Below are 25,306 nucleotides of genomic sequence, written 5' to 3'. Positions count from 1 at the left end.
AACATAAGTTCAGAAAAAATAAGTTTTTTTTTCCAGAATTTTCACACACAAATAAGTGTATTTTAGACAAAAGAAGTTTTTTTCCACATAAAATAAGTTCAGATATATAAGTTCAGTTAAATTAATATAAGTTCAGATAATATAAATTCAGTGAAAATAAGTCGAATAAAATGGAGATAAATGGACTAATGAGCTTCCCATCATATTCAAAGATGTTATTGATGTGAAGTAATCAAATTATTAATTAATGGCATGAAAATTCTTGTATGCAACAATATTTATTTATTATTAATTTAGTTGTATTCAGTGTACTTGTGTACATATATAATACACTTGGCGTATACAAATATGCAATACGGAGTACTCCACATGGGATATATTATGGGGCTTACTATTTACCGCCCCATATTACTCAAAACCGCCAAATTCCTTAATCCGTGTTTGTTACTCCTACTATGGATAAAACGAAGTGAGGGATAATAAACAGATGCAGATAAAATAATGAAGTCCGTCTCCTTGTAATAAGTTCCAATTCATAAAATTCCAGTTTGCTCGTATTCCTCGTTTGGGACATTACCACTTCACTTCCCTTATCACCTCAACAACCTTGTTTGGCTTGCAACTACATAAATGTCTATATTATGCACCTACCTACTTTCACATTGTTACCAACATTATACAAAATCAACGAGCTTCACATCACATACGGAGTATCCAATCCCGTGGAGGATAACAGAATGTCACAGTTGTATGCATAACATGGTGTCATATCAACTTGAACAAATAAATGTCAACATGTTACATAGTCACTTGGGATTTTAATTTACAGACTTTTAGTTCTTGTAGAAGAATAAGTATTCATCATGCATAAGAATAATAATCTTCAATAACAATCCTAACAACCAAAGGTATTCTGACTACATAGAAACCATCCTCCCAATATAAATACCCAAAAGAATATCTACCTTGTACCTTTAGAAGAGAAGTGAAAGTGACTGTGAATTTAAGCTTCTTTGCTGTGGAGTTGAAAGCCAGGACTGAGGGGTTTACTTCAACACTTACACCACCAGGCGCTTCAATTCTTGCTTTATATACAGATAGTGCTGGACCGACATTTGTAACGGTTCTTTTAACCACCAAGCTGTTTTTCAGCTCCGGAATGGAAATGGAAGGAAGATTCAAGTTCACAAGGGAGTTGTTCTTGTTTGGGCATTTTATATCAGTTTTAGTCATAGACTTTATAGCGGAGTTAGTATGCCCTAACAAGCAAAGAAAAGGTATATAATCTGAAGTTTTCATGTCATATATGAGACCTGGATCAATAGCCTTATTAGGTTCAATGTGACCGCCTCCATAATCAAATGCATCAGCCACCTTGTGTGGAAAGCCTTCCGCTACTATATGTTGCTCATACCTATCTTTTGTAGAAGCTGCATATGAAACAGGGACCAGACATTAAGCTGAATTGTGTGGAAAGACGAACAAATCACAGAAATCAACTTGGATACATGGGGATTCTACATTACTCGGACTCTTCACCTCAACTTCTTGTGTCAGATACTTAATTGTCACTTTGATAGAAAAAAAAACATTTACAAGTATGTACGTATTTCATCCGATCCTACTATAATAAAGTCCGAGTATGTAACATAAATGGAATTTGTGTTTTCTAACCTGTGGTGATGATAGCAGACTTAATTGCAGCAGGGCTCCATGTCGGATGGACAGCTTTAAGAAGAGCCACAATTCCAGATACATGTGGACAAGACATGGATGTTCCTGATGCAATTCTGAAGTTTTGAGGCGGTAATCTTCCTGATAATGCCTCTAGCTCGGAAACAGGAGCCCATGCTGCCAAGATATTGACTCCCGGAGCAGCAATGTCCGGCTGCAAATTTTTAAGTACTAAAAAGAATTAAGCAAAAGAATATTGTTGACCATTCGAGGGGTTGAAAAGCGGTTTGAGGAAGGACTGCACATACCTTCAAGACTTGGGGAGAAAAGGAACTGGGACCACGAGACGAGAAGGATGCAACTTCCGGAGAATATTGTCGCCCCACTATAGTTTTAGTGAGTCTTAACTTCACTCTAGGTTGACTGTTGCAAGCAGGTACGGAACGTCATGTGATTGTCAATTATCATAGTTTAACAAAAAGTTCAAACCTAATTATGGTCATCTTTTATCAATTGTGTTCGATGTTCAGCTTTCTGGTGCAAGTGTGCAGAAATAATTTGCTTAATGACTAAAACATAAGCCCAACTTAGTTAGGGATTTACCTGGCTGCCCTAATGTAGTTCAGAACAGATGTTCCTATTGTGTAATCGACTAAAACAGTAGGGAACTTCGAGGTGAGATAAACATCTTTAGTAGGAAATTGTGCAAATATCAAACCTGCACCCTTAGCTTCTTTGACAGTTTCAGTAGCAACATCCGATGCCGATTGTGTTTGAGATTGATAACAGAGAACCACCTTTCCTTGGGCTAATGCAGTGTCCAAGCTTCCAGAAGCACAATTTCTGTTCAAGACAATTATGGGGAAAGGAATGATAAAGTAAGAAAAACATGTATAGTTTGTTTAGTGATGAATGCGCAAAATGACATGTGAAGAGATACTTACATTGCTCCAAGGCCTCCAACTGAAGTTGCAATGTCTCCTCCAAATACAAGAGGATAGAACATGTTCAAATCCTTGCCTGTGAGCAAAGATTGTCCCTGCGTTTGAAATAATAATAAGAAGCTTTCTAAACCTTTTCTTCTCTTTTTCTCATTCTTCTCACAATTTATAAAACAGTAGTTATTCTTAGTTAGTGATCATTCTCTAGTCAGTAAAGCTATCATCTACTCTTTGCCTGCAGATAAAGAGAGTGAAAAAGTAGAAAGAAAAAGAGGGTGGGTGGTGCGAGAAGATTAACTTGCTAAAAAAGAATCTTAAGTTCTTTGAGGGACATCCCAGCATGAAGATGACAACTTCTTTTAGGGACAAAGGGAGTATCATATCTGAGAAAAACACATTAATAGTATGCGGGACAAGACTAAAGCTCTGCTTTGTTCACCTAATTTCAACTTATGTAAGGAAAAATAACTTCACATAAGTTCAGATAAGATAATTTCAGAAAAAATAAGCGTTGACCAAGTACAATCTATTCTAATATATTAAAAGGCGTTCTTAAGAACGTACGGAGTATACGTGTCACGTATACCTACTCGGATCGAACACCAGACCTCATTTGTTAAAAGTTACACTTCCTACCATCTTAACCAACTACAAACTTATGTTGTGGCTTTTCATATAAACATATATATTCTTTTTACAATGAATAATAAATTTAATAAAAGAGAGTGTAAAAAAAGGAAATGATTTATAAATGTACAATTATTATTTTCCTAGCTTAGAACTCATATTATAAAAAGTTCGGGGTAATAGATTGTAATAATGAGTAAGAGGGGAAACATTGACGGAGATTAAGTAATTAATCAACTAAATAACTAATGATGAAGAAAAGGATTCAGCTTTGTTTTGATTTTCTGATGTGGGGTTTAAGATTGAAAGGTTGTTGGTCGGTCACTAATCTTGTGTCATCATTGCCAATTTGATGAATACACCATCTATATGGGCACATATGTACAAAAAATAAACCCAAACATATGTCAAAACACGGGGTAACGCCTGGGCCGCACACTAGTTATAACTAAAACAAGTTTTGATAAGTCTTTTTATTTATTTTATTTTTGACGGGAAGTTTTGATAAGTTCTAATAAGTTCAGATAACAAGTTCTGAAAAATAAGTGAAAATAAGGTGAATAGAACGCACCCTAAAGCTACCATGCTAAAAAGATGATTATATGAAACTCAAAAGAAGTTGGCCAAACCCTTCTAATGCATTTGCTAATCCAATCCAAACCTATGAACAGACAATAATGAAAATGAAGTCACACAATAAACTTCCAAGTTAATCCAACATCTAAAATTCCCAATATCTCTTAGCTAAGTTACTCAAACTCTTCAATTCACCTCAAGTATCCATGTTAGGTCATGTACATACTGGCATGAGTATATGCATTTGACACTTAATTTGGGAAAAAAATCTGGAAGTTTTTCATAAAATAGCCGAGTCTGACAATTTGACACATACTCACGTCCAACACCAAGTATGTGAGCCCAACAAACATATATAGTTCTTTAGAAACATATGGAAATTTGGAAATACCCAAAGAGTTTGATTGTTCCCCAATGTGATTGCCGAAGGAAAAGCCTTATCAGTAGAGCTGGCTGCGACTGTTATCATCCAAGGCGCAACGCCTACAACAGTTTGAGGCTGTGGGCCTACATTCCCTGCAGAACAGACCACAGCAATCCCTTGGGCTGTAGCATGGAAGGAACCAACTGCGATAGGATCATTCATATAATTATCTAAAGGTGGAGGAAAACTAAGAGACACAGAAAGAACATCCACCCCATCAGAGATGGCATCGTCAAAAGCAGCTAACACATCAGCTGGGATACATATCCCAGCACCCCAGCAAGCTTTGTAAACAGCAAGGTGTGCTGAAGGCGCTCCTCCTCTTGCCAGTCCCTCTTCCAGTGTGGAAAATCTTGCATTTTTCACAAAGGCCCCAGCAGCTGTTGATGCAGTGTGAGTACCATGGCCAATTGCATCACGAGGAGATAAGAATTCAGGCAGAACAGTCCTGTCTAGATCTCCAATAACAGCCTCATATCCTTTGATATACCAACGTGCACCAATGATTTTCCTGCTAAAAATACCTTGTTAAGAAGAGGACTTGGATAAAATATGAACAGGATGAGAACAGTAAGATACTTCTGGAACCAAAAGATTTTAACATGTTACTTCCATTATGGTTGATTTATGGGGTTCCCTTAAAAATGTGTTAGTTCTAACACGCACATGATAGTTAGGGTTCCTACAAATAATATACTCCGCAGGATTCGAGTCATATACATTCATTAGGTTTAACAATAAGAAAGGAAACATCTAGATCAGACAGCAAAGGGTATCAGATTGAAGGAAGCTCAACTTGTTGCAGTGGGAATGATTGAAACGTTCACCTCCCTGACATATTCCACGCCAACGAGATGGGACACCCTTCATGCCGTCATCTCTAAAGCTCTTTGACTCGGGCCATATGCCTGGACAACGAAATCTTATAATAAATATCATGTATAGCTAATTATGAATTGCAAATGTGAGCATATAGGCCATAACACAAGTACCAGAGTCGATGATGCCAATTATAGTTCCAGCACCGTGATGGGCCTTTGAGAGAATTCCATTTACGAGTTGTGGTTTTACATTGAGGAAATCCCAACTTCTAGTAGTCTGTACATGAAGAATCCTATTTGGCAGCACAGAGATAACTTCAGGATGATCTGCAGGATTTTATTGCAAATAATCTAGTCAACAAGATAGGAAGATGGAGAAGCTGCAATTTAACAAATTCCTTCATAGATTAAATACCTGCAATAACTTCAGCTTGGGATTTTGTTAACATGGCAGCAAACCCCGAAAATCCATGCTTGTAGCTGTACAGAATAGACTTCTCAGCAGCTTTTTTGCTACAGTCACAGAAATAATGTATTAACTTCAGAACAACTAGAGCAATTGCATCTGACAAAAGAATTTAATGTTAGCAAGATTAACTCAGAATCATGGAGTAATCATTTAGGCACCCTTGTGCTATTATGAGCACCATTGACAGATAAATGGTATTAATTCCGTTCATGCAGCAGAGTGGAAAAGTGCAATCAGACATCGGGTCCAAAAAGGTGGAAATAGTATCATGAAACAAACAAAAACAAACGAAAGGCCTTCATACTTTTCATTTTTGGTCGTGCAAACTCTGAAACTATGGGAATAGGCCTTTTAACTCGAGGAAAAGTGAAAAAAACTACACAACTCAATGCATGTCTCCTTCCTACTGTGGACTTTAGAGTCAGACCACTTACATGTTTATAGCCTTACGCGTGACACAGGAGAGACTATATCTATTTAACACTTGACTAAATGCGGTCAACAACAATATGCTACTTAGAAATGAAATAATTTTACAATAAATGAAGTTGTACGCATAATGGGGGCCTAGAAACAATGAACGGTAGAAAGGTGTAACTTGTAAACTAAATATTTTAGACCTTGGGTCGGCATATGTTGCAGGAAAAGTCAATTTTGGGGAACACTTTACTGTTATTATGGTCAAAGTTACTTGTTTACAAGATATCTTGATATCTAATTGACTTTTGTTAAACACAGCTCTTGAAACGAAGATTTAAACATCAAAAGGCCAATGGTTATATTAGACAAGACATTCATAATGATTTATTTTTTTTGCTATCGAGTTAAAAAGTCATAATGGTCAGTAAGACATTTTACATATTGATACAGTCTAGTAAAAAAAATTGTTAATTACAAACCTTCCAAGAAGATTTGCCAAAATCTGGTGGTGAGAGTCATGAATTTGTTGTAGTTCCTGATGTTTCCTGTCTCCCATGTACACAATGTGAACCTGAAAAAACACATTAAAAACTATTGAAATGACGAGCAATAATTTTTAAAGAAAACAGATAAATGAACCCTCAACAAACGAACAAGGAAGTCACCTTGGCTGATCCATAAGCCGAAAACCAAAGGAATGCCTGTTGAAGAACAACCAACTCAAAAAGAAAACGACGTGAATAAGCAAATGACATTTCTCCTTGGAGTTCAATTTAAACAAAGTTAACATAAGCTGAGTTCTAGCAAAAGTGCAATAACTTCATGATATTCATACTTATAACAACTTAAGTCAATGTCTTCACTTCTACACTTAATTTTTTAATAAGTCAATGATTCAAACTAATCAGCCGCATGCAACAATAAAACCAATATAAGCATACAATTAATATATATTAAATAAATAGATTATGATAGATAATTAGCAGTTTGGCACCCAGTTTTCTTTTGGTGTGTGTGGACTGTTTGTTAATGATATAGTATAAGAAATTCAAGAGCTATAATTCCTGGGATCTTTCAACAAATTCATAATTCCTCATTTTAAATGATTTATGGATTCCATAGATTATGCATTCAATCATTGAAAATATCCCTTTTATTTGTAACAAAAACATTTGAAAGGTTGAATTTCAGGGTTTTTCTCCAAAATTACATGAATAAATTCCATGCTGAGTATCATATTGGTAAATTTTTAGGGGGGTTATGTTTAGTGAAGCAAAAATTGACATTTAAGAAGCCAGAAAGGAAAAAAAAAAGAACTTACCAAAATCTGGGTTTTGCTTGCAATTGAGGGAATGTAAGCCTTTGACAGACAGCCTTCACTGTCATTCAGGGGGAAAAATCAGTGTAAAGGTTTCACGACGGAGCAAAAGAAGCGAATTGAGCAAAGCCATAATTCAATGGCAGCGAAGACAGGGAATTCCTCGCTGCGTGAGGAGACTCCTACGACTCAACGGGTTACTGGAGAGTGGAGACTCCGTAATAGTTACTGGTTACTGGACCAAGAATGCGGAAGCGGAAGCGGAAGCGGAAGCGGAAGGGTCTGAGAGATTCAATGGGTTCGTTAATTGATTTTAGTCATAGACTATAGTATAAGACCCGTGCGATACACGGTTTACAAATTTTAACTTTAAGTGTGAAGTTAAATTAGTTTAGAAAAAAAATGGATTTTTCATTCTCATTTACATCGTCACCCATAATTTCATGTTATGTATAAAAATCAATTAACATTCTATACTATCTCATTTTTTTATCGTGTTACCCGTACCCATTTGGTTACATGTCTCGTTAGTCTTTATTAGAGATGGACAGGAGTCGGATCTGACCTAGCCCATCCTAACACAACCCATAGTGGGTTACGTGGGTCGGACCCACTTACGACCAATGTCATAATGTGTCGTGGGTCGAGTTTTTTCAACACAACCCATTTCGACCAACCCTACCGAACTCGACACAGCCCACCACGGCACACCCGACCCATCCAACCCAACTCACCCAATACATGCACGAACTCAACCCATCGAACCATTTCTAATTTAAACTATTTTGTATGTTTAAAATGCTAAAAAAATTTAATTTTATTGTTTAAATATACATTAACCACATTTATGTGAGTATGTGAATAACATATATTAATTCATTTAAATTCATATAAAATTTGTAACTTTTTAACGCTTAAAAATTCGTCTAAACCCAGCTAACCGACATCAGTTCCTAAAACTCTTCTAAACCCACCAAACCCACCTAATACACCTGGCCCATCGGAGTCACATTTGGCCTAAACATGCCGTAACCCACCAATCCCATCGGACCCACTCGACACGCACAACCCACCACGACCCATGTAACCCACGATCCATCATGTACTTTGTCCATTTTTTCCGACACAACCCACGACTCAACCCACCCTGATTTAACTACGGAGGTTTGTATGTTAATTACCCCCCCCCCCCGACCCACCAAACTCACTCATGAGCCATCCATCACGCCACGTTGGCTATCTCTAGTTATTATCCCACTACAAATGCATCTTATCCGAAATTTCTTTTACCTTACATAGTAACTTTAAAATTTAAATATGAATCTATATAAAATGTGCAGTATATCTACTCACTTTTGAGAACGTTGAACTTATTTTATTAACAAAATATTTTATTAACTATAAAAATTATGAAAATATTCAAAACACATGATTATAACTTATATTACATATGTGTTTTCTTCACCCTTGAAAAAAAAATTATATATTTAGATATTATGTCTTTTTTTTAATTGTGTTACCCGTATCATTTTGTTGCCCACCTCATGTTACTTGCTCTATTTCAAGTTTACTCTTTTGAAATCAGTTATGATCAAATCCAATAAGTCTCATTGGGTCTATTAGATTTAATCAAGTCCATATCCAATAAGTTTAGCTAAATTTAAATTCATTTTACATAAGGTGAAAAGAATGCACCCTACCTCCATTTTTCTTTATTCCATTTGTTTTTTATGTGATCAAAAAATAAAATAAAATATTGGTTGTACTTTGTGGATTGTATTTATGAAGAAAGAAACTACATTGGCTAAAACTCAAAACCAAACCCACCACGTCACCATGGAGAATATTATTTTATCTGTATAAATGATCATCACTTTTCAAACCACTACTTATTCACGTTTAAACAGAGCGAAGATAGATGAATGTCCATTAAATCTGTTCCACCAATTTTTTTATTTTAATTATTCCATTTGTTTTTTATGTGATCAAAATAAAATTTAAAAAATTGGTTGTACTTTGTGGATTGTATTTATGAAGAAAGAAACTACATTGGCTAAAACTCAAAACCAAACCCACCACGTCACCATGGAGAATATTATTTTATATGTATAAATGTTCATCACTTTTCAAACCACTACTTATTAACGTTTAAACAGGGCAGAGATAGATGAATGTCCATTAAATATGTTCCACCAATTTTTTTATTTTAATTATGATTTAACATATTTATACGGAGATATTGTAGATAATAATGTCATGCAATTAAGAATAATATTTCTCATAAATTAAGTCATAATATCTTAGATATTAGTTACTTTATTTGGATATAGTGTTCGTATTTTATTGATATGTTTCCGTTATATACTTCGTAAAATGTTAATAATAAAAATTAAAACAACAATTAACAAATTATTACTAAGAACTTATTGTTATATTGTCAAATCGGTTGTTGATTATTCCACGATTTTGGTCAATATGAATAACATAGTAGCGCTCAAAAGAACGAAGAGTAGTATATGCTAAAATGCTTTCATTCCTTGATAGACAAAAATTATTTTCATTCCTTATATTATATAGGGAAGGAAAACTAATTTTAATTTATCACAAACTTGCATTAAAATTTAATCGTTTCTCTATAGTAGTACATTTTATCAAATATAAAAATAATTTGAGTTTAATATTCATATCTTGTGTACTCTTACATAAATTATTCCCTCTAGGAAATTACTATGCAATACGGAGTACATATGATTAGTAACAATAATATGATGCTTGTTTATATTTCTTATTTTAAAAATATGTATAGATATTCAGTTCCATTATATAAAGACGTGAGAATGTACAATAAAATTGTATAATGGATTAAATAAGTACGTATATATGTTACTCCGTAGTAATGTTGTCAATGATATTATTGTGTATAAAGATATTGCATAAACTTGTATTCCATAATAAAATATTCATGATATATTATTTAAGAAAAACATACATAATAAGATACAATTTTATTAGGTAGTACTCCATATAATTAAGATATTAGGTGTCAATTTCCTACGTACGTAAAACATTGATTTTTTTAAAATTACTTTTCCATATTGATGAGTCATTGTTACCATGAAATATAATGCATTCAATCTAGTATGACAATAATTTATATATTAATTAATTAATGTGTAATATAATTTTCTGTATTATAAAATGAGCAAATAAAAGAAAAAGGTATTCTTGTCAGCACCATGTAGTCAGATTGTTAGTTTGAGGAAAATAACATACTTATTTATTTATAGATAACTATATAAACTTTAAGAATGGAATCTTGATAATTTACATATAAATGTAAATTTTTAAGATATTCAATATCAAAAGAATATTTACGATTTATAACAACCAACAATATATTTCAGGTGAACAATATATAACAACCAACGATTTAAGAATTGTTCTTTAAATTGTAGAGAATAATTTCATAAACCGTACTTTGAAAGCATACTTCGTAATATGATATTGAACTATAAGCTAAAACATATTTCGTAATATGATACGAACTGAAATATATTATTCCCGTATAATTGATTTGTTTGCCGGAAAATATTTTTAGAATGTATATTATCAACAGAATCTTTAAGATTTGTAATCAAAATAAATAATACACTTCCTTAAATAAAATATTCTAATTCCCTCTTTTTTTTATTATTAAAAAGATAGGCGAATCAATGAGTGACACTTGTCATCACCACATTGATTTCCTCTCTTTTAGTAATTATATAGAATAGATATAGATAGTCCTTAATTCTTACTCCATATCCGTTGTATTACAAGATAATGAGATATTCCCTCCATTCCTTAATACTCGACCTGTTTTGACCGGATATGTTTTTCAATGTACAACTTTGACAACCAATTTCTTTAACTACATACTATAAAAACTTATAAAAATATTAATATTTTGAAAATATATACTAAGATGAAGCCAACAATATATTATATACTAATATTTATTTTCATATATTAGAAATAAAATAGGGTCAAAGTAAATTATGTAAATAGTGCAAAAAGTCCAATCGGATCGAGTATTAAGGGACGGAGGGAGTAATATAATAGACAACAATACAGAGTACGTATCTATCCACCAATTTCGGTAAAGGTGAAATAATAAATTTACATTACAAACTTACCAAAATAAGAATTGTGTCAACTAAAAAGAACTTTCTCCATTAGGAAAGTGTGTCAACTAAAAAATGAGGAAGTATGTGTTTTTTACGGGTAATAGAGCTTATCATCTCAAGCCCAGCATGAAAATAACGGTTTTGGTAATATCTTTAGGCCCAAATTTTAAATTTTTTTGGATGGATATTGGCCAACTCAAAATTGGAATTTAGTTATAGAATTACATCGATCTGAAAATGGTATAAAAAGCCTGCTTAGGCCCGAAATAGCGCACAAAAAAACACCCTGAAGTTTGACCCGGCTCGGACTGACATATTGGGTAGAGTTTTGGTCGCTGTCCGGCTCAAATCTAGCATGGTCCACCTTTTGATCGGGTCTAATAGGTATGACGTACGCGACTATTGTATATATGTTGGGCACTCTTGGCCTATGACTATGAGTGTCATTTCAGACTTCGTTTTTTTTTTAACACTTATGCTTACTAGTATGCTCATTTATGCGTGGTCAGTAAATGTTGAATTTGTCATAGTAGTTAAGTTTTTTTTCGTTTTCAGGTTTACTCACATTTGCAAAATATTGTTGTTAACTTTCTTTAACCTGAAAGGTTAAACGATATGCATGTCTGAAACTTATAAAGCCTTCCTGCATCTAACTTCCACCATAAATTATATTAAAACTACTTAGATACGGAGTATAAGTCAATCTCTTATGGACATGAATAGAATTTGTTTAATACATTTTTTTTATTCTATTTAATTTAACCCCAGATATCAAACACCAATTAAAATTATCCATTTGTTTAGGTAAATTTGCAAAAATGACCTTTTATAGCCCAAATTTTACGTGAAAGTATCTTATATAAATTATTTTGTAAAATCACACCTTAATGTAATTTTTTTGCGAAAGCCAAGCAAAGGGAAATTTTCAGCATTGACTGAGATTTTCCGCCTATTGACTTACACGTGAGCAGTACGTGTGGCTTCATTTTACATGTTAACTTGTGAAAACGAGCATGTTTAGTGGGAACAAAAACAACTTCCTTTAAACACGACATAATATATCAAAATTGAGAAATACCAAAATAAACATCACTTTAACAATGCGTTTTGTTAGAAATGTAGCAAAATGAAGCCACACGTGCTGCTCATGTTCAAGTCAATGGCCGGAAAAGCCCAGTCAATGCCGAAAACTTCTCTTAGGTTGTCTTTCGCAAAAAAGATTAACATTAAGGTGTGATTTCACAAAAATAATTATATAATGCCCTTTCTCGCAAAATTTGGGTTATAAAATGTCATTTTTAACAAATTTGCCATTTGTTTATATGTATTGTTGCACTATTTGGATTTTATTGCTTTCAAATGTACGACTTTTACCATCCATGTCCTTACTTATATTTTAGTTAATACTAGTATAGTACCTGTGCGATGCATGATTTATAATTTAAATATAAATTTGCATGAAATCTGGTAGACAATTATCATCAAAATAGAGTTTATAGATATTCTCCAAATAAAAAATAATTAAAGATGGATAAATTTGTTATTGCTCTTCCGGTGTCTTACTTATTAAAACAACAATTAAAAAAAAATGTACATAGATAAAATTATTTTCATTCTCATTCATCATTTGTGTCAAACATAAAGTTATCTCACCCGCCCTTCACTTCGATAGTAATATACTAATACCCCCCTTAATACTCACTACGTACCCCGTCAGCTTCATTACCCGATCACTTAACACCTATCTAGACCATTTACTTTATTGAGTTAGAGATGACTGAGACGGGACAGAGCCTGCACACCCGCACTCGCCTACAGTTTTCATCTTCATCCCCTCCATCCACGATAGGAACGATACCCACCTCTCCCAACCCCCGTCTCGAGAGATACAAAATAAAATTCATCCCCTCTTCATTACCTCCCTTCCCGTGTATCCACACCCAGCCTTAGACTCGACTCTTTTCTTTTTGTAAGAGAGTTTTGAATTATATTATAGAGCCTCTGAAAATTCGTTTGTCTTATTAGAGTTATTGAGTAAATAAACAAAATATTATAATATGTAAGTTATAAGTACTTTTTATATATATTCATAATCAATCAGATGACGGATTAGTGACTCGGGCGAGTCCAATCTAAATCCATCATCAACCTTTCACCCGCGATGATTACATTTTTAACCCCATCACCCAATAAACGTTCTTCCCACTTGGGCGGATGCACAGGGGGGATCTCCCAAAAATCTCGTCCCATTGACAATCTGACATCACTATATTCGATAAATAATTCAATTTTCCTTTCAACTAAATTTTAAATATATTGACATAGTTTATTACGAAGTATCAAAATTGATTGTATTAATTAGGTATAATATTTTAAAAAATATATTTAAAAGTGACATACATAATTAGGATTGCGTGAGTGTTCTCAATTCCGATCAATTCAAACTCGCCCCATCACCAATGTGGGTACATGTTATCCTTATACACATCCACCAAAAATCTCTTTTTGTTAGTCAACATTAGTCAATCATTTACGTTTAACTTTGTCTTCAGACCAATCTAAAATCCAAACTCGCCCCATCATCAAGTGTGATTCACCATTTACATATAAATTTTATTTTGCACAAAATTTTAAAATGATATTGCAATTAATTACATTAATTTATAATAAAAAAAATTGTTATTGCAAACATATTAATAATAAAGAAACTTAATCATCTAGATTAGACCTGATCAAGATGAGCCCGGCCCGGAATTTTTGCGGGTTTGGGCAGAATTTTCCGGCCCGGTTTCCAGGCCCGGTCCGACCTGGCCCGAAAATTTTATTTTTTTGGGCGGGTTTGGGAAACACAAAAATACACTTTTTAGTTATAAATTTGGCCCGGCCCGAAAATGGCCCGAAAAGCCCGGTAGGCCCGGCGCGAAAATAACGGGTTTGGGCACAAAAGTTTGGCCCAAATCTTGGACCGGCCCGACATAGCGGGCTAATTTTTTACGCTCAAGCCCGGCACGAACCCGGCCCGACCCGCCATTTGATCAGGTCTAATCTAGATCTTATGACTTTGTTTATTGTTGATTACAATATATTAGTCAAAATTTCAATCAACATGCTCTTAAGACTTCAATAATATGAGCTAATAAATGATTATTCGTGCTCCATATAAAAATATCACGATAATGAGAATTCGGCAAATGTTATTTTTGATATTTAAGATTAAGTATATGCTTCGTACGAAAGAAAGTATATGGTTAGAGGGGTCATTTTGTTAGTTAAAAAAGGGCCTGTAAAATGTTTGAGACGACCTTATTAAATACATTAAATAAATAGTAACTTTTGTTATGCATATCCGTATCATTATATTACACAAATTCTTAAAAGGTTGATAGTATTATAATAATATAATTGATAGTCCAAGTTAAACTATTATAAGATTCTCTATATCGGTTACCAGGAATTGTATGCAAAGAGTTTTCTTTAGCACAAATAATAATCGATCAAAGGAACGTTCAAACATATCTGTACTCAGTATATGACACAATTTCTAAACGAAACTTGATAGTACTTACAATTAGTCATTATTTATGTAATTATGTTATAAGAGAGGCAAATCAGAGAGAGACATTTGTCATCTCTACATCGATTTGCCTCTCTTTTAGTATAATACGGAGTATATAGATTTAAATTAGAAATTTATTAACATGGGTAAATAAGTAATTCTTAGTATAATCGATTATTACCATAAGTAATAAGAAGATTTTAGGTAAAATATATACAAAATATATTAATTATTTTATCATAGGTTAGTTACTAATATTATAAAAGAGAAAAACCAGAGTAGTATTTGTCAGCTCCATAACAAGTGTATCGCTATTCGACATCCTCATACGCTAAAATCGTCCGCATTTTTTACATGAAAATACGATTTTACCCTTATAATAATAATAATAATAATAATAAAATAATAATAATAATAATAATAATAATAATAATAATAATAATAATAATAATAATATAATCGGGACTTAGGGGCGGCGATCGATGGGCGGCTTATGTTTAGGGCGTTTAGGGTGGGTGGTCGATTGTTCAGGCCGGTCGTGTCTGGGGGTCGGGAGTTCATGTGCGGCGGTAGTGTGGTTATACGCCGGCTGGTGTGTTGCTGCGACGTCAGATAGTTGTTGGTGAGGTTGCGCCGGTGAGGTTGCGCCGGTGAGGTTGCATTGTTGCTGGTTATGCGCGTCAATTAATTTTTTTTCTAATGAAATTGCCGCCCGGAAATGGAAGTTAAGGACCATTTGCAAGCGGCAGCTATTCCATGTTATTTTTAATTTCTAATCTTGTATTTATGGTTAGCCTAGATAAGCGTATTAATTGATATAATTAGTTCCTATAATGTAGCCTAAGATTACGTGTATTTATGCTTAGCATAGATTAGGATATTATTTGATAGAATTTAGTTCCTATAATGTAGCCTAACGTACGTAATGTACCTTGTATATATATAACCAAACTCATGCAATGAAATAATATGCTAATTTATGCTAATTGTTGTGGGCAAAATTACCATGCCTTCGTGTACCAATGAGGATGCGACACATGGCACGTATTACGCCCCTAAGCAGAAACCATACGAAGACTAGACCACAGCATGGGTATCAATCTACGTATCTACAATATATATGTATTTGTATTTAAGAATGTATAAATGTATGTAATGTACCTATATCTGAAAAGGGGCCTAAGTAGTAGGTATTCCAAGTGGTATGAATAAGCACAATAGGCCCAAAAAGCCCACTATTGCCAAAAGGGGCCAGGGAATTGTAAGGAGAAATGACACATGTCCTCCTCCCATACCCTAGCCATCCTCCCATACCCTAGCCAATCATGTAAAGGGAATATTAGGTCATTCCCACAAAAACCTAGTACTATAAATAGTCCCACTTCCCTAGAAAAAGGGGTCACAATCAATACATTCAAGAGCAATTGCTGCTCTGCCTTCTCTCTACTTTCTCTCTCTATAAAAATACAATCTTGTGAAATCCTTAGAAGTTACCGGAAAACCTCCAAGGTATCTCACCGGAAAAACCCCACAACATTTGGCGCCGTCTGTGGGGAGGTACGGTAACATGGAAGATCAACGACAGGACAACGATACTGGGCGGCCTACGCGAGTAGAGCGGCCACCCCTCGAAAGAGAAATGCCGACTGAACATCATACGCCGGCCACGAGAATCACTGGAGAGGCCGCGCGTATATTTGCGGCCGGGCACACCCCTCGTCACGCTGCCGAGGTAGAGGTGCTCAGCGAGGAAGACGACCAGGCCAATCGCACCCCTCCTGGAGGACACCTGGATCCTCGGGCGGATATAGTAATAGAGGAGAACCCTGATATGCCTGTCTCTGTGGGTGCTCTTCGGGCTATTCTGGCTGAGTTCCAAGCTGATATGGGAAAGACAGTTAATGCTGAGGTACAGAAGAGTATGCTGATCTACACCACTGCTGTGGCTGCAAATCATGAGGGGCCGGCAAGCAATAGGCCAACACTTTCTTTGCGCCCCCCAAACGTCTGGACCAGGCAGACAGGCGAGGACCTGAGGAGGCAGCCGCCAGCAAGTCAGCCCAATCAGGCAATGTCTTACCTACCACGCCGACTGCCACGGCGGCTGATTGGAGAAACGTCCCGAGGACGTGAGCAGCCACGCGCAGAGCAATTGCCTGACTCTGAGTCTGAACTTTCTGACACTGGGTCAACCCCCGTCATGCCGGATAGACCTCTCCCTCATCCAACTTATATGCATCTGAGCCAGGCGCGCCCAGGGGTCACCCGTCCAACCCGTCAAACTCGCGGACGCGAGTCTTCCCATCGGGTACCCTACTCAAGGCGTCAAGATCCTGTGTATCACATTCAGGAGGGGGTGTCCAACATGCATGGCCCTAGGACACACCATCCCTTTTGCAGACTCCATCATGAGAGCCCCGAGGGAACCCAAAGTCAAGCCGCCCAACATTGATGCTTACGATGGGACCACAGATCCAAACATGCACCTCTTGGTTTACCGGCATCACATGTATGTCCAAGGAACAACTGACTCAACCTGGTGTAAGTATTTTCCGGGCACACTCAAAGGAGTAGCATCTAAGTGGTTCGAGAGACTTCCAGCCGGAACTATTCGCTCTTTTTTGGAGCTCGAGCTATTGTTCTCTACTCGGTTCATGGCTCACAAGGAAGAAAAGAAGACGAGCATGCATCTGAGTAGGATTCAGCAATGGAAAGACGAGTCTCCGAGGAGCTATGTGAAGAGATTCAATCTAGAGGCAGGGCAAATTCCGGATTTGCCAGATGGTGTTGCATTCGATAACTTCATTCGAGGGCTTAAAAAGGGCTTTTTCAAGTTTGATCTGGTAAAGAAAAGCGTCCGAACAATGCCAGAAGTGCTGGATGAGGCCGAGGCCTTCATCCATGCAACAGAGATTTGCAGCGTCCCGAAAGATCCCAGAGGAAGTGATACCGCCGAGCCGGCGGCAAAAAAGGAGAAATTCGAAAAGAAGAGCCGGCCTAACGGGACGTGGGCTATTGCAAAAGAGTCAGACAGGGCTCCGGGGGCGGCAGGCCAGAAACGGTCCAGAACTTATGATCGGGAGCGATTTGAGTATAACATAGACATGTACACAATTCTGATGGACGTCGGGTCCAAATATGACATTGATCGTCCATTTCCCATGAAGTCGCCACCAGAAAGTAGGGACCCCAAACTGTACTGTCACTTTCACAGTGACATTGGGCATGACACCAAAGAATGTAAGAGCTTGAAAAGGGCATTGGACGGCCTAGTCGCCAAGGGATTCTTAAAGAGTTATATCAGCAGGAACACGGTAGGTTCTGGCAAACCCTTCTACAAGAAAAACAAATCCCCTCCCTCGGAGGAAGATGGAAATCGTACCGACCCAGAGTGCGTAGCAGTCATCTCCGGAGGATTGGCCGCCGGCGGGCCGACCATGAGGGGCCAGAAGGATTATGCCAAGCGATTGGGGCAAGTGATGCTGTCCGGCAAGGCCACAGTTGACCCGTTTCCAAAAGTTGAAATCGGCGAGGCCGACCGTGGGAAAATCTCCACCCCGCATGACGATCCTTTGGTAATTGAGTTAAAAGTTGCTAATCTGAGGGTTAGGCGTATTTTGGTTGATACAGGAAGTTCGTCGGACATAATTAGTCTAGAGTGCTTGAATCGGCTGCAACATGATTCCTCAAAGATTGAGAAAATCCACTATCCCATTATAGGCTTCGGAGGTAGTATCATCCACCTAGTCGGCATAATTGCCCTTCCTTTGAGGATGGGAAATAAAAAGGAATCTCGACAAATGGACGTCCGTTTTCTCATAGTGAAAGACCTGACGGCATATAACATCATCTTGGGGCGTCCCACCTTGAATAGGGTAAAGGCTGTAATTGTGACTCATCTGATGCTTCTTAAGTTCATTTGTGACGATGGGAGTGTCAGCACTATACATGGTGACCAGCAACAAGCTAGAGATTGCTACCTAACCACCTTTAGTCCAGAAGCATGGGGGACGGGTGAAGAGAAAGGGACATCGGGAAACAAACGAAAATGTGGCGACACACAACCCAAGATCGTCAAAGAAACATTAACTATCTCAGCAGGGCACATGGAAGAGAGACGCCCAGAGCCTGTTGGGGCTCATTTCAATGTGGTATTAAACACAGATAAACCTGACAGAGTAGTGCCCATCGGGATTTCTCCTGACGACCCGCTGGCGGCAGAGTTGGTCCACCTTTTGAGAGAATTTGAAGATATCTTTGCTTTCACAGTGGACGAAATGCCGGGTATTGATCCTGCTGTGGCCGTCCATAAGCTGAATGTGGACCCAAACTTCAAACCGGTTCGTCAGAAGAAAAGGAACCATGGGGAAGATAAAAATCAGGCGGCAGCCGCGGAAATACAAAAGTTGATGGAGGCAGGGTTCGTCAGGCCTAGTCAGTACCCCGACTGGGTTGCTAACGTGGTCCTCGTCAAAAAACCTAATGGTACCTGGAGATTGTGTGTTCACTACACCAACCTCAATAAGGCATGTCCCAAGGACAGTTTCCCATTGCCCAAGATTGACCGGCTCGTCGACTCTACAGCAGGGCATGCTATGATAAGCTTTATGGATGCATACTCAGGGTTTCATCAGATTCCGTTGTGGCCTGACGACCAGGAAAAAACGTCATTTGTTACTGAACAAGGCCTTTACTGCTACAAAGTGATGCCGTTTGGGTTAAAGAATGCACCGGCCACCTTTCAGCGTCTTATTAACACTGTGTTCATTAAGCAGCTCGACAGAAATATTGAAGCTTATATTGATGATATGATCGTAAAAAGTAAGCTGAGGGCGGCGCACATAACTGATCTCAGGGAGACATTTGAGACTATTCGAGCTTACAACATGAGGTTGATTCCTAAGAAGTGTGTGTTTGGGGTGACGGCAGGCAAATTCTTAGGTTTCTTGATTGATGAAAGAGGAATTGAAGCCAACCCAGAAAAAATCCAGGCAGTAATTGATATGAGCTCACCAAAGACAGTGAAGGAGGTCCAGCGGCTCACAGGTTGCTTGGCCGCCCTGGGCAGATTCCTTTCCAGGGCTGGAGACAAGTGCCACTACTTTTTTAGGTCTGTCAGAAAGAAGGCCAAGTTTGAATGGTCGGACGAGGCCGAGGCGGCATTGGTCAGATTAAAGGAGCACTTGCATACCTTGCCTCGTCTTGTTAGTCCCTTGCTAGGAGAGACTTTGTACATGTATCTCGCCGTGTCCGAGCACTCGTTGAGTGCCGTTCTACTGACAGAGAGGGAGGGAATACAGATGCCGGTATACTTTGTCAGTCATGTTCTTCAAAATGCTGAAGTTAGATACCCTACAGTGGAAAAGTTTGGCTTAGCTCTGTTCATGGCCAGCAAAAAGCTCCGTCCTTATTTCTTAGCTCACAAAATAGTGGTCTACACAGATCAACCGCTCAAACTGCCTTTCACAAAGCTGGAGGCGTCAGGACGAATGCTGAATTGGGCAATAGAGCTGAACGCCTTTGATATCACCTATGAGCCGAGGAAAGCTGTCAAGGGGCAGGCATGTGCCGACTTTATTGTTGAAATGACGAGGCCAGACTTTGCCAAGAATACAAACACGGTGTGGACAGTGTATGTAGACGGCTCATCCACACAGAATGGATGTGGAGCTGGGATAATCTGTCACTCCCCAGAAGGAGATACTTTTGAGTATGCTATGCGATTTAACTTCCATGCGTCAAATAATGAAGCCGAATATGAAGCCCTGCTTTGTGGCATTAAAATGTGTAAGGCGGCAGGCGCCGAGGAGATTGTAGCACTATCTGACTCCCAACTGATTGTGAGCCAAGTTAATGGGACCTACGAAGCTAGGGATCCGACTATGGTCAAATACATGCAGGCCGTCCATCAGGAAGTAGAGCCACTGAAAAGTTTTGAAGTAAGGCAAGTCCCTCGCTCGGAAAATAACCAAGCTGATGCCCTGTCAAAATTGGCAAGTTCCGCGCCTTGTGATACCCCTCGGCACGTGTTTTGGGAGGTAAAAGAGCACAAAAGTGTTGAGCAAATGGAGGTGGAAACTCTTGACAGGACGTCCACATGGATGGATGACATAGTAAACTTCAAAATGAATGGAGTCTTGCCCGAAGACTCAAGGAAAGCGGCAAAACTTCAGAAGAAATGCTCTTGGTTTGAAATGTGGAACGGCACCCTCTATAAAAAGGCCTACTCCCGTCCTTTGTTAAGATGTGTAACACCTGAGAAGGGGCAGGAAATTCTAGAAGACCTTCATCAGGGGTTGTGCAGCTCGCATATTGGTGGAAGGGCTTTGGCTGAAAAGGCACTTCGAACCGGCTATTACTGGCCGACTCTTAAGGAGGACGCAATTTCACTGGTCAAGAAGTGTGACAAATGCCAGCGTTTTTCTCACCTAATACACCGATCGACACGAGTTCTGACGCCCATTACAAGCCCAATTCCATTTTCTAAATGGGGGATGGATCTTCTAGGCCCATTTACGGCCGCACCAGGAGGAAGGCGTTATGTCATCGTTGCTGTAGATTACTTCACCAAATGGGTGGAGGCAGAAGCGCTCAAAAACATAAAAACTACTGATGTGAGAGCATTCATTTGGAAGAACATCATGACTCGCTTTGGGATTCCACAGGCTATCGTCTTCGATAATGGGCCCCAGTTTGAGACGCCTAAGCTGAAAGAGTGGCTGGCAGATCACGGCATACACACTTGTTTTGCATCAGTCGGACGTCCCCAAGCCAATGGTCAGGTTGAGGCGTTCAACAAAATTATCTCCGAAGGAATGAAAAAGAAGCTTGACGAAGCCAAAGGTCTATGGGCTGATGAGCTGCCAAATGTCTTATGGTCCATCCGCACCACGGCTAAGAATTCAACCGGTGAAACACCCTTCTTGCTAGCCTATGGCGCCGAGGCTGTCCTACCCATAGAAATGTGTGAACCAACGTTGAGAGTCATGCTGTATGACGAAAATGCTAACTGGGAGACAATGGAAGCAGCCCTGGACTTCCTGCCCGAGGTTAGAGGAAATGCAGCACTCAGACAACAGCTGTACAAGATAAGAATGGCAAGAGAATACAACAAGAAAGTCTCTAATAGAGTGCTCAAAGTGGGAGATTTTGTCCTCAGGAAAATGGAATCCACAGGACGAGCAAACGAACAGGGTAAGCTGACGCCAACTTGGGAGGGACCTTATGAGATCTATGATGAGGTTAGAGATGGTGAAGGAAATAATGCCCTTGGTCCAAGTATGCATTCTATATTAAGTCTAATAAATGCGGTTCAGTATTAATTAACAAGTTAACAATTCAGTGAGATCAAGTGAGCTGAATGCCTGACTAGAGGCCGCTTCAGTTCAAGTGGAATTAATTATATTAATCCACAGCTTACTCTTGACTGAACCCGTAGGGTCACACAAATAGTACGTAAACGGATCAAGTATTTAATGGCATTAAATACTCCATCTATGGATATTCGGAATCGACGGATCTTGGTTTCAGTGGGAGCTGAGATCGTCACAGGCAAGAAATGAATACTCCGGAAACGATGATATTGCCGGAAACGGAAATATGGATCGTATCGGAAATATAAATATTATCCAAGTCGTAGATGTTGCCGGAAACGGAAACATGGTACGTATCAGAAAATATTATCGGAAATGGAAATATTGCCGGAATCGGAAATATTGCCGGAAACGGAAATATTGTCAGAATCGGAAATATTATCGGAATAGGAAAATAATTCCGGAAACGGAAATATTAAATATTTGTTCGAAACGGAAATTAATTCCGGAATCGGAAATATTAAATATTGTTCGTATCGGAAATGAATTCCGGAACCGGGAATTTAATCGGAAGCGTATCGTACGAATAAGCATCGGACGAGGCCTGCCGGACGAGGGCCCAGCACGAAGCCAGGCCATCGCCCGGCAAGCCAAGCGCGCCACACGAACAACCAAGGCCACGCCAGGCCCAGCGCAAGGCCAGGCCCAGCAGGCCATGGCAGCGCGCGCAGCGCGCGCAGCAATGGGCTGCGAGCATTGCTGCAGCTCGCGTGGGCTTGTAGCTCGCGTGGGCCGAGCGGCCGTGTGGGCTGTGCGCGGGCATGGCCTACACGCTTGCGGGTCATGCTCGTGTAGAGTTTGTGTTCACATACGAAACCTAAAGAGTATAGGATTTGTTTAATGATTAAAATTCCTAATCCTAAAAGATAAATTAATTAAATAAGAATTCTACTAGGTTTCTAATTTAATTAATTCGTATCCTAGTAGGATTCGATTACTTATTCCATGGTCTATAAATATGAGTTAAGGGCTCATAATTTATATCGAGTATTCAAGTATTCAAAGTGATTTTTGAGAGCAAAAATTCAGTCATATAATTGCCTACAATAGCCGAAAATTCTAAGTACCTTAAGGGCGATCCTAGTTGGTCAAGCTTAAGGCGGATCCGGACGTGCTGTGGACTATCTACGGAGGGACGACACTTGGAGTCCTAAAGACTTGTTCTTGTTCGGTTCGGGCGCAGCTAGGGAAGGCACGCAACAAAGTGTATGCATCTAAACTATGCTAAATGATTATGTGTAAATAATATGCTTTCCTGGCTTTATGGTTTTTCCGCATGATTTATGTTTTGTCATATGAATCATAACCTAACAGTGGTATCACGAGCCTCTTATTATTTTCATAATCTAAATTGCATGAACATGGTTAAATATTATAAATTTGCAAGAATTAAAAGGGGTGATTAATTTTCGTAATTGTTAATTAATTGCAAATTGCGTTTATTTAATTATACGTACGCAGTTTTTCGGCAGTTTCTTCGTTACTCATCCAAATCGAGTGATTTTTGTGTCAATTCCGCATGTAAAAGGCATTCTAAAATTTTGACAAAAAGACTATTTTTCGGCCGAACCCAGAATTCTCAAATTCGAAGCCTAACTATGACTTTTCGGAGGTTTTAGTTTTTCGAATGCAAAATTTCGTAAATTTAAGATGTTAAATTAAATATTTGCGATTCTTGTTGATAAATCTTGAATTTTTGATTGACCTACTGTATATGTTTAACAAGTTTGAATGCCTAGCCTTGTTAATTATGCAATCTAATTTGTAATTATGATTAATTTGTTGAAAATTGGAATAATTTAGAATTAATTTGATTTTCATAATTAGTTATAATTTAATTAGATACCTATGATTAAAAACCACCATAAAAATTGTAAATTTATGTTAAATTTTAAATTTTTATGACCTAGACTTGAATCCATGTTAATCGGAAATCAATAAATTAATAAATTTTCGATTTTTCCCCCTAAAATTATGAAATTAATATGATTTATTAATTTATCATTAATTTTGAAAATAAAATTTTTAATTTTTATGCGATTCGCTCATATAACTTGCACGCACAAAGCAATGGACGCTACGTGTAACCCTTAAGGGGTGTTGTATAGTGCGGGCATGCGACGACGAGCAAGGGAGCTCGCCGCCCATGCGGTACGAATGCAGCGAGCAAGGGCATGGTGCACGAGCACAAGGCAGTAGCCCTACCTTGTGTCGTGGGCTGTGAGCAATGGGCGTGTGGGCAGGGGCGAGAGCAAGGCACGAGCAGTCGCGTGTGGGCAGCAAGCGTGCTGCGCCACAGCGCGCACTGCCTCGCGCAAGCATGCGGAGCCTCGCGTGCAGCGAGCGCAAGCTCGCGCGCCACGAGCGCTACGCACAGCGTCGATGGCTCGCGCGCAGCGAGCGCCAGCTCGCATACTGCTGCCTCGTGCGATGAGCGCAAGCTCGCGTGCGGGAAAGGCAGGCGCGCAGCGAGCGATGGCTCGCATGGATCGAGTGCTGGCAAGCGAGCGCAGCGAGCGATGGCTCGCGTGCATCGAGCGCTGGCGAGCGCAGCGAGCACCAGCTCGCGTGTTCGATTGATGCCTTGCGATGGTGAGTAGCAGCGATGCGACGCAGCGCATGGGCTGCGCGCACATGGCCAGCGATGGCTGTGTGCGTGTGGCCCATGGGCGTGCGTTGCGTGGGATTGTTGCGTTGCGATTAGATCGTTTTGAAATTTTAATTTGAAATTTTCAGTTTACGTAATTTTAATTAATTTTAAAATTAATAATTTAAATTATTTTCTTGGATTTTAATTTTGAATATTGTAATTATAATTAATTTTATTTATTCTAATTATTTTACTAAAATTAAAATCATGAATTAATTTAAATACGACTGAAATTAAATTAAACTTTTTGGATTCAATTATAAATTTATATGAGCTTTAAATTTTAATTAA

General features: G+C 38.3%; 1 protein-coding gene across 1 annotated transcript in view; it reads right to left on the bottom strand.

Annotated features, from left to right (window-relative positions):
* Positions 1–730: 730 nt before the first annotated feature.
* The window catches only part of LOC110779137 (subtilisin-like protease SBT3.9), a 37,777-nt gene continuing 13,201 nt past the window's right edge, over positions 731–25,306 (bottom strand). Inside the window, exons 4-15 of the mRNA XM_056842385.1 lie at positions 7,274–7,331; positions 6,618–6,653; positions 6,432–6,523; positions 5,479–5,576; positions 5,235–5,390; positions 5,039–5,150; positions 4,210–4,753; positions 2,619–2,713; positions 2,278–2,517; positions 1,983–2,097; positions 1,675–1,888; positions 731–1,430 (exon numbers count right to left, since the gene is read on the bottom strand). Of these exons, the coding sequence (XP_056698363.1) occupies positions 862–1,430; positions 1,675–1,888; positions 1,983–2,097; positions 2,278–2,517; positions 2,619–2,713; positions 4,210–4,753; positions 5,039–5,150; positions 5,235–5,390; positions 5,479–5,576; positions 6,432–6,523; positions 6,618–6,653; positions 7,274–7,331 (2,329 nt within the window). The 3' untranslated portion in view covers positions 731–861. The remainder of the gene's footprint in view (positions 1,431–1,674; positions 1,889–1,982; positions 2,098–2,277; positions 2,518–2,618; positions 2,714–4,209; positions 4,754–5,038; positions 5,151–5,234; positions 5,391–5,478; positions 5,577–6,431; positions 6,524–6,617; positions 6,654–7,273; positions 7,332–25,306) is intronic.

This window comes from Spinacia oleracea, chromosome 4 (genome assembly GCF_020520425.1).
Source record: "Spinacia oleracea cultivar Varoflay chromosome 4, BTI_SOV_V1, whole genome shotgun sequence".
NCBI classification, from domain to species: Eukaryota; Viridiplantae; Streptophyta; class Magnoliopsida; order Caryophyllales; family Amaranthaceae; genus Spinacia; species Spinacia oleracea.
This window is presented reverse-complemented; position numbering and strand designations above follow the sequence as displayed.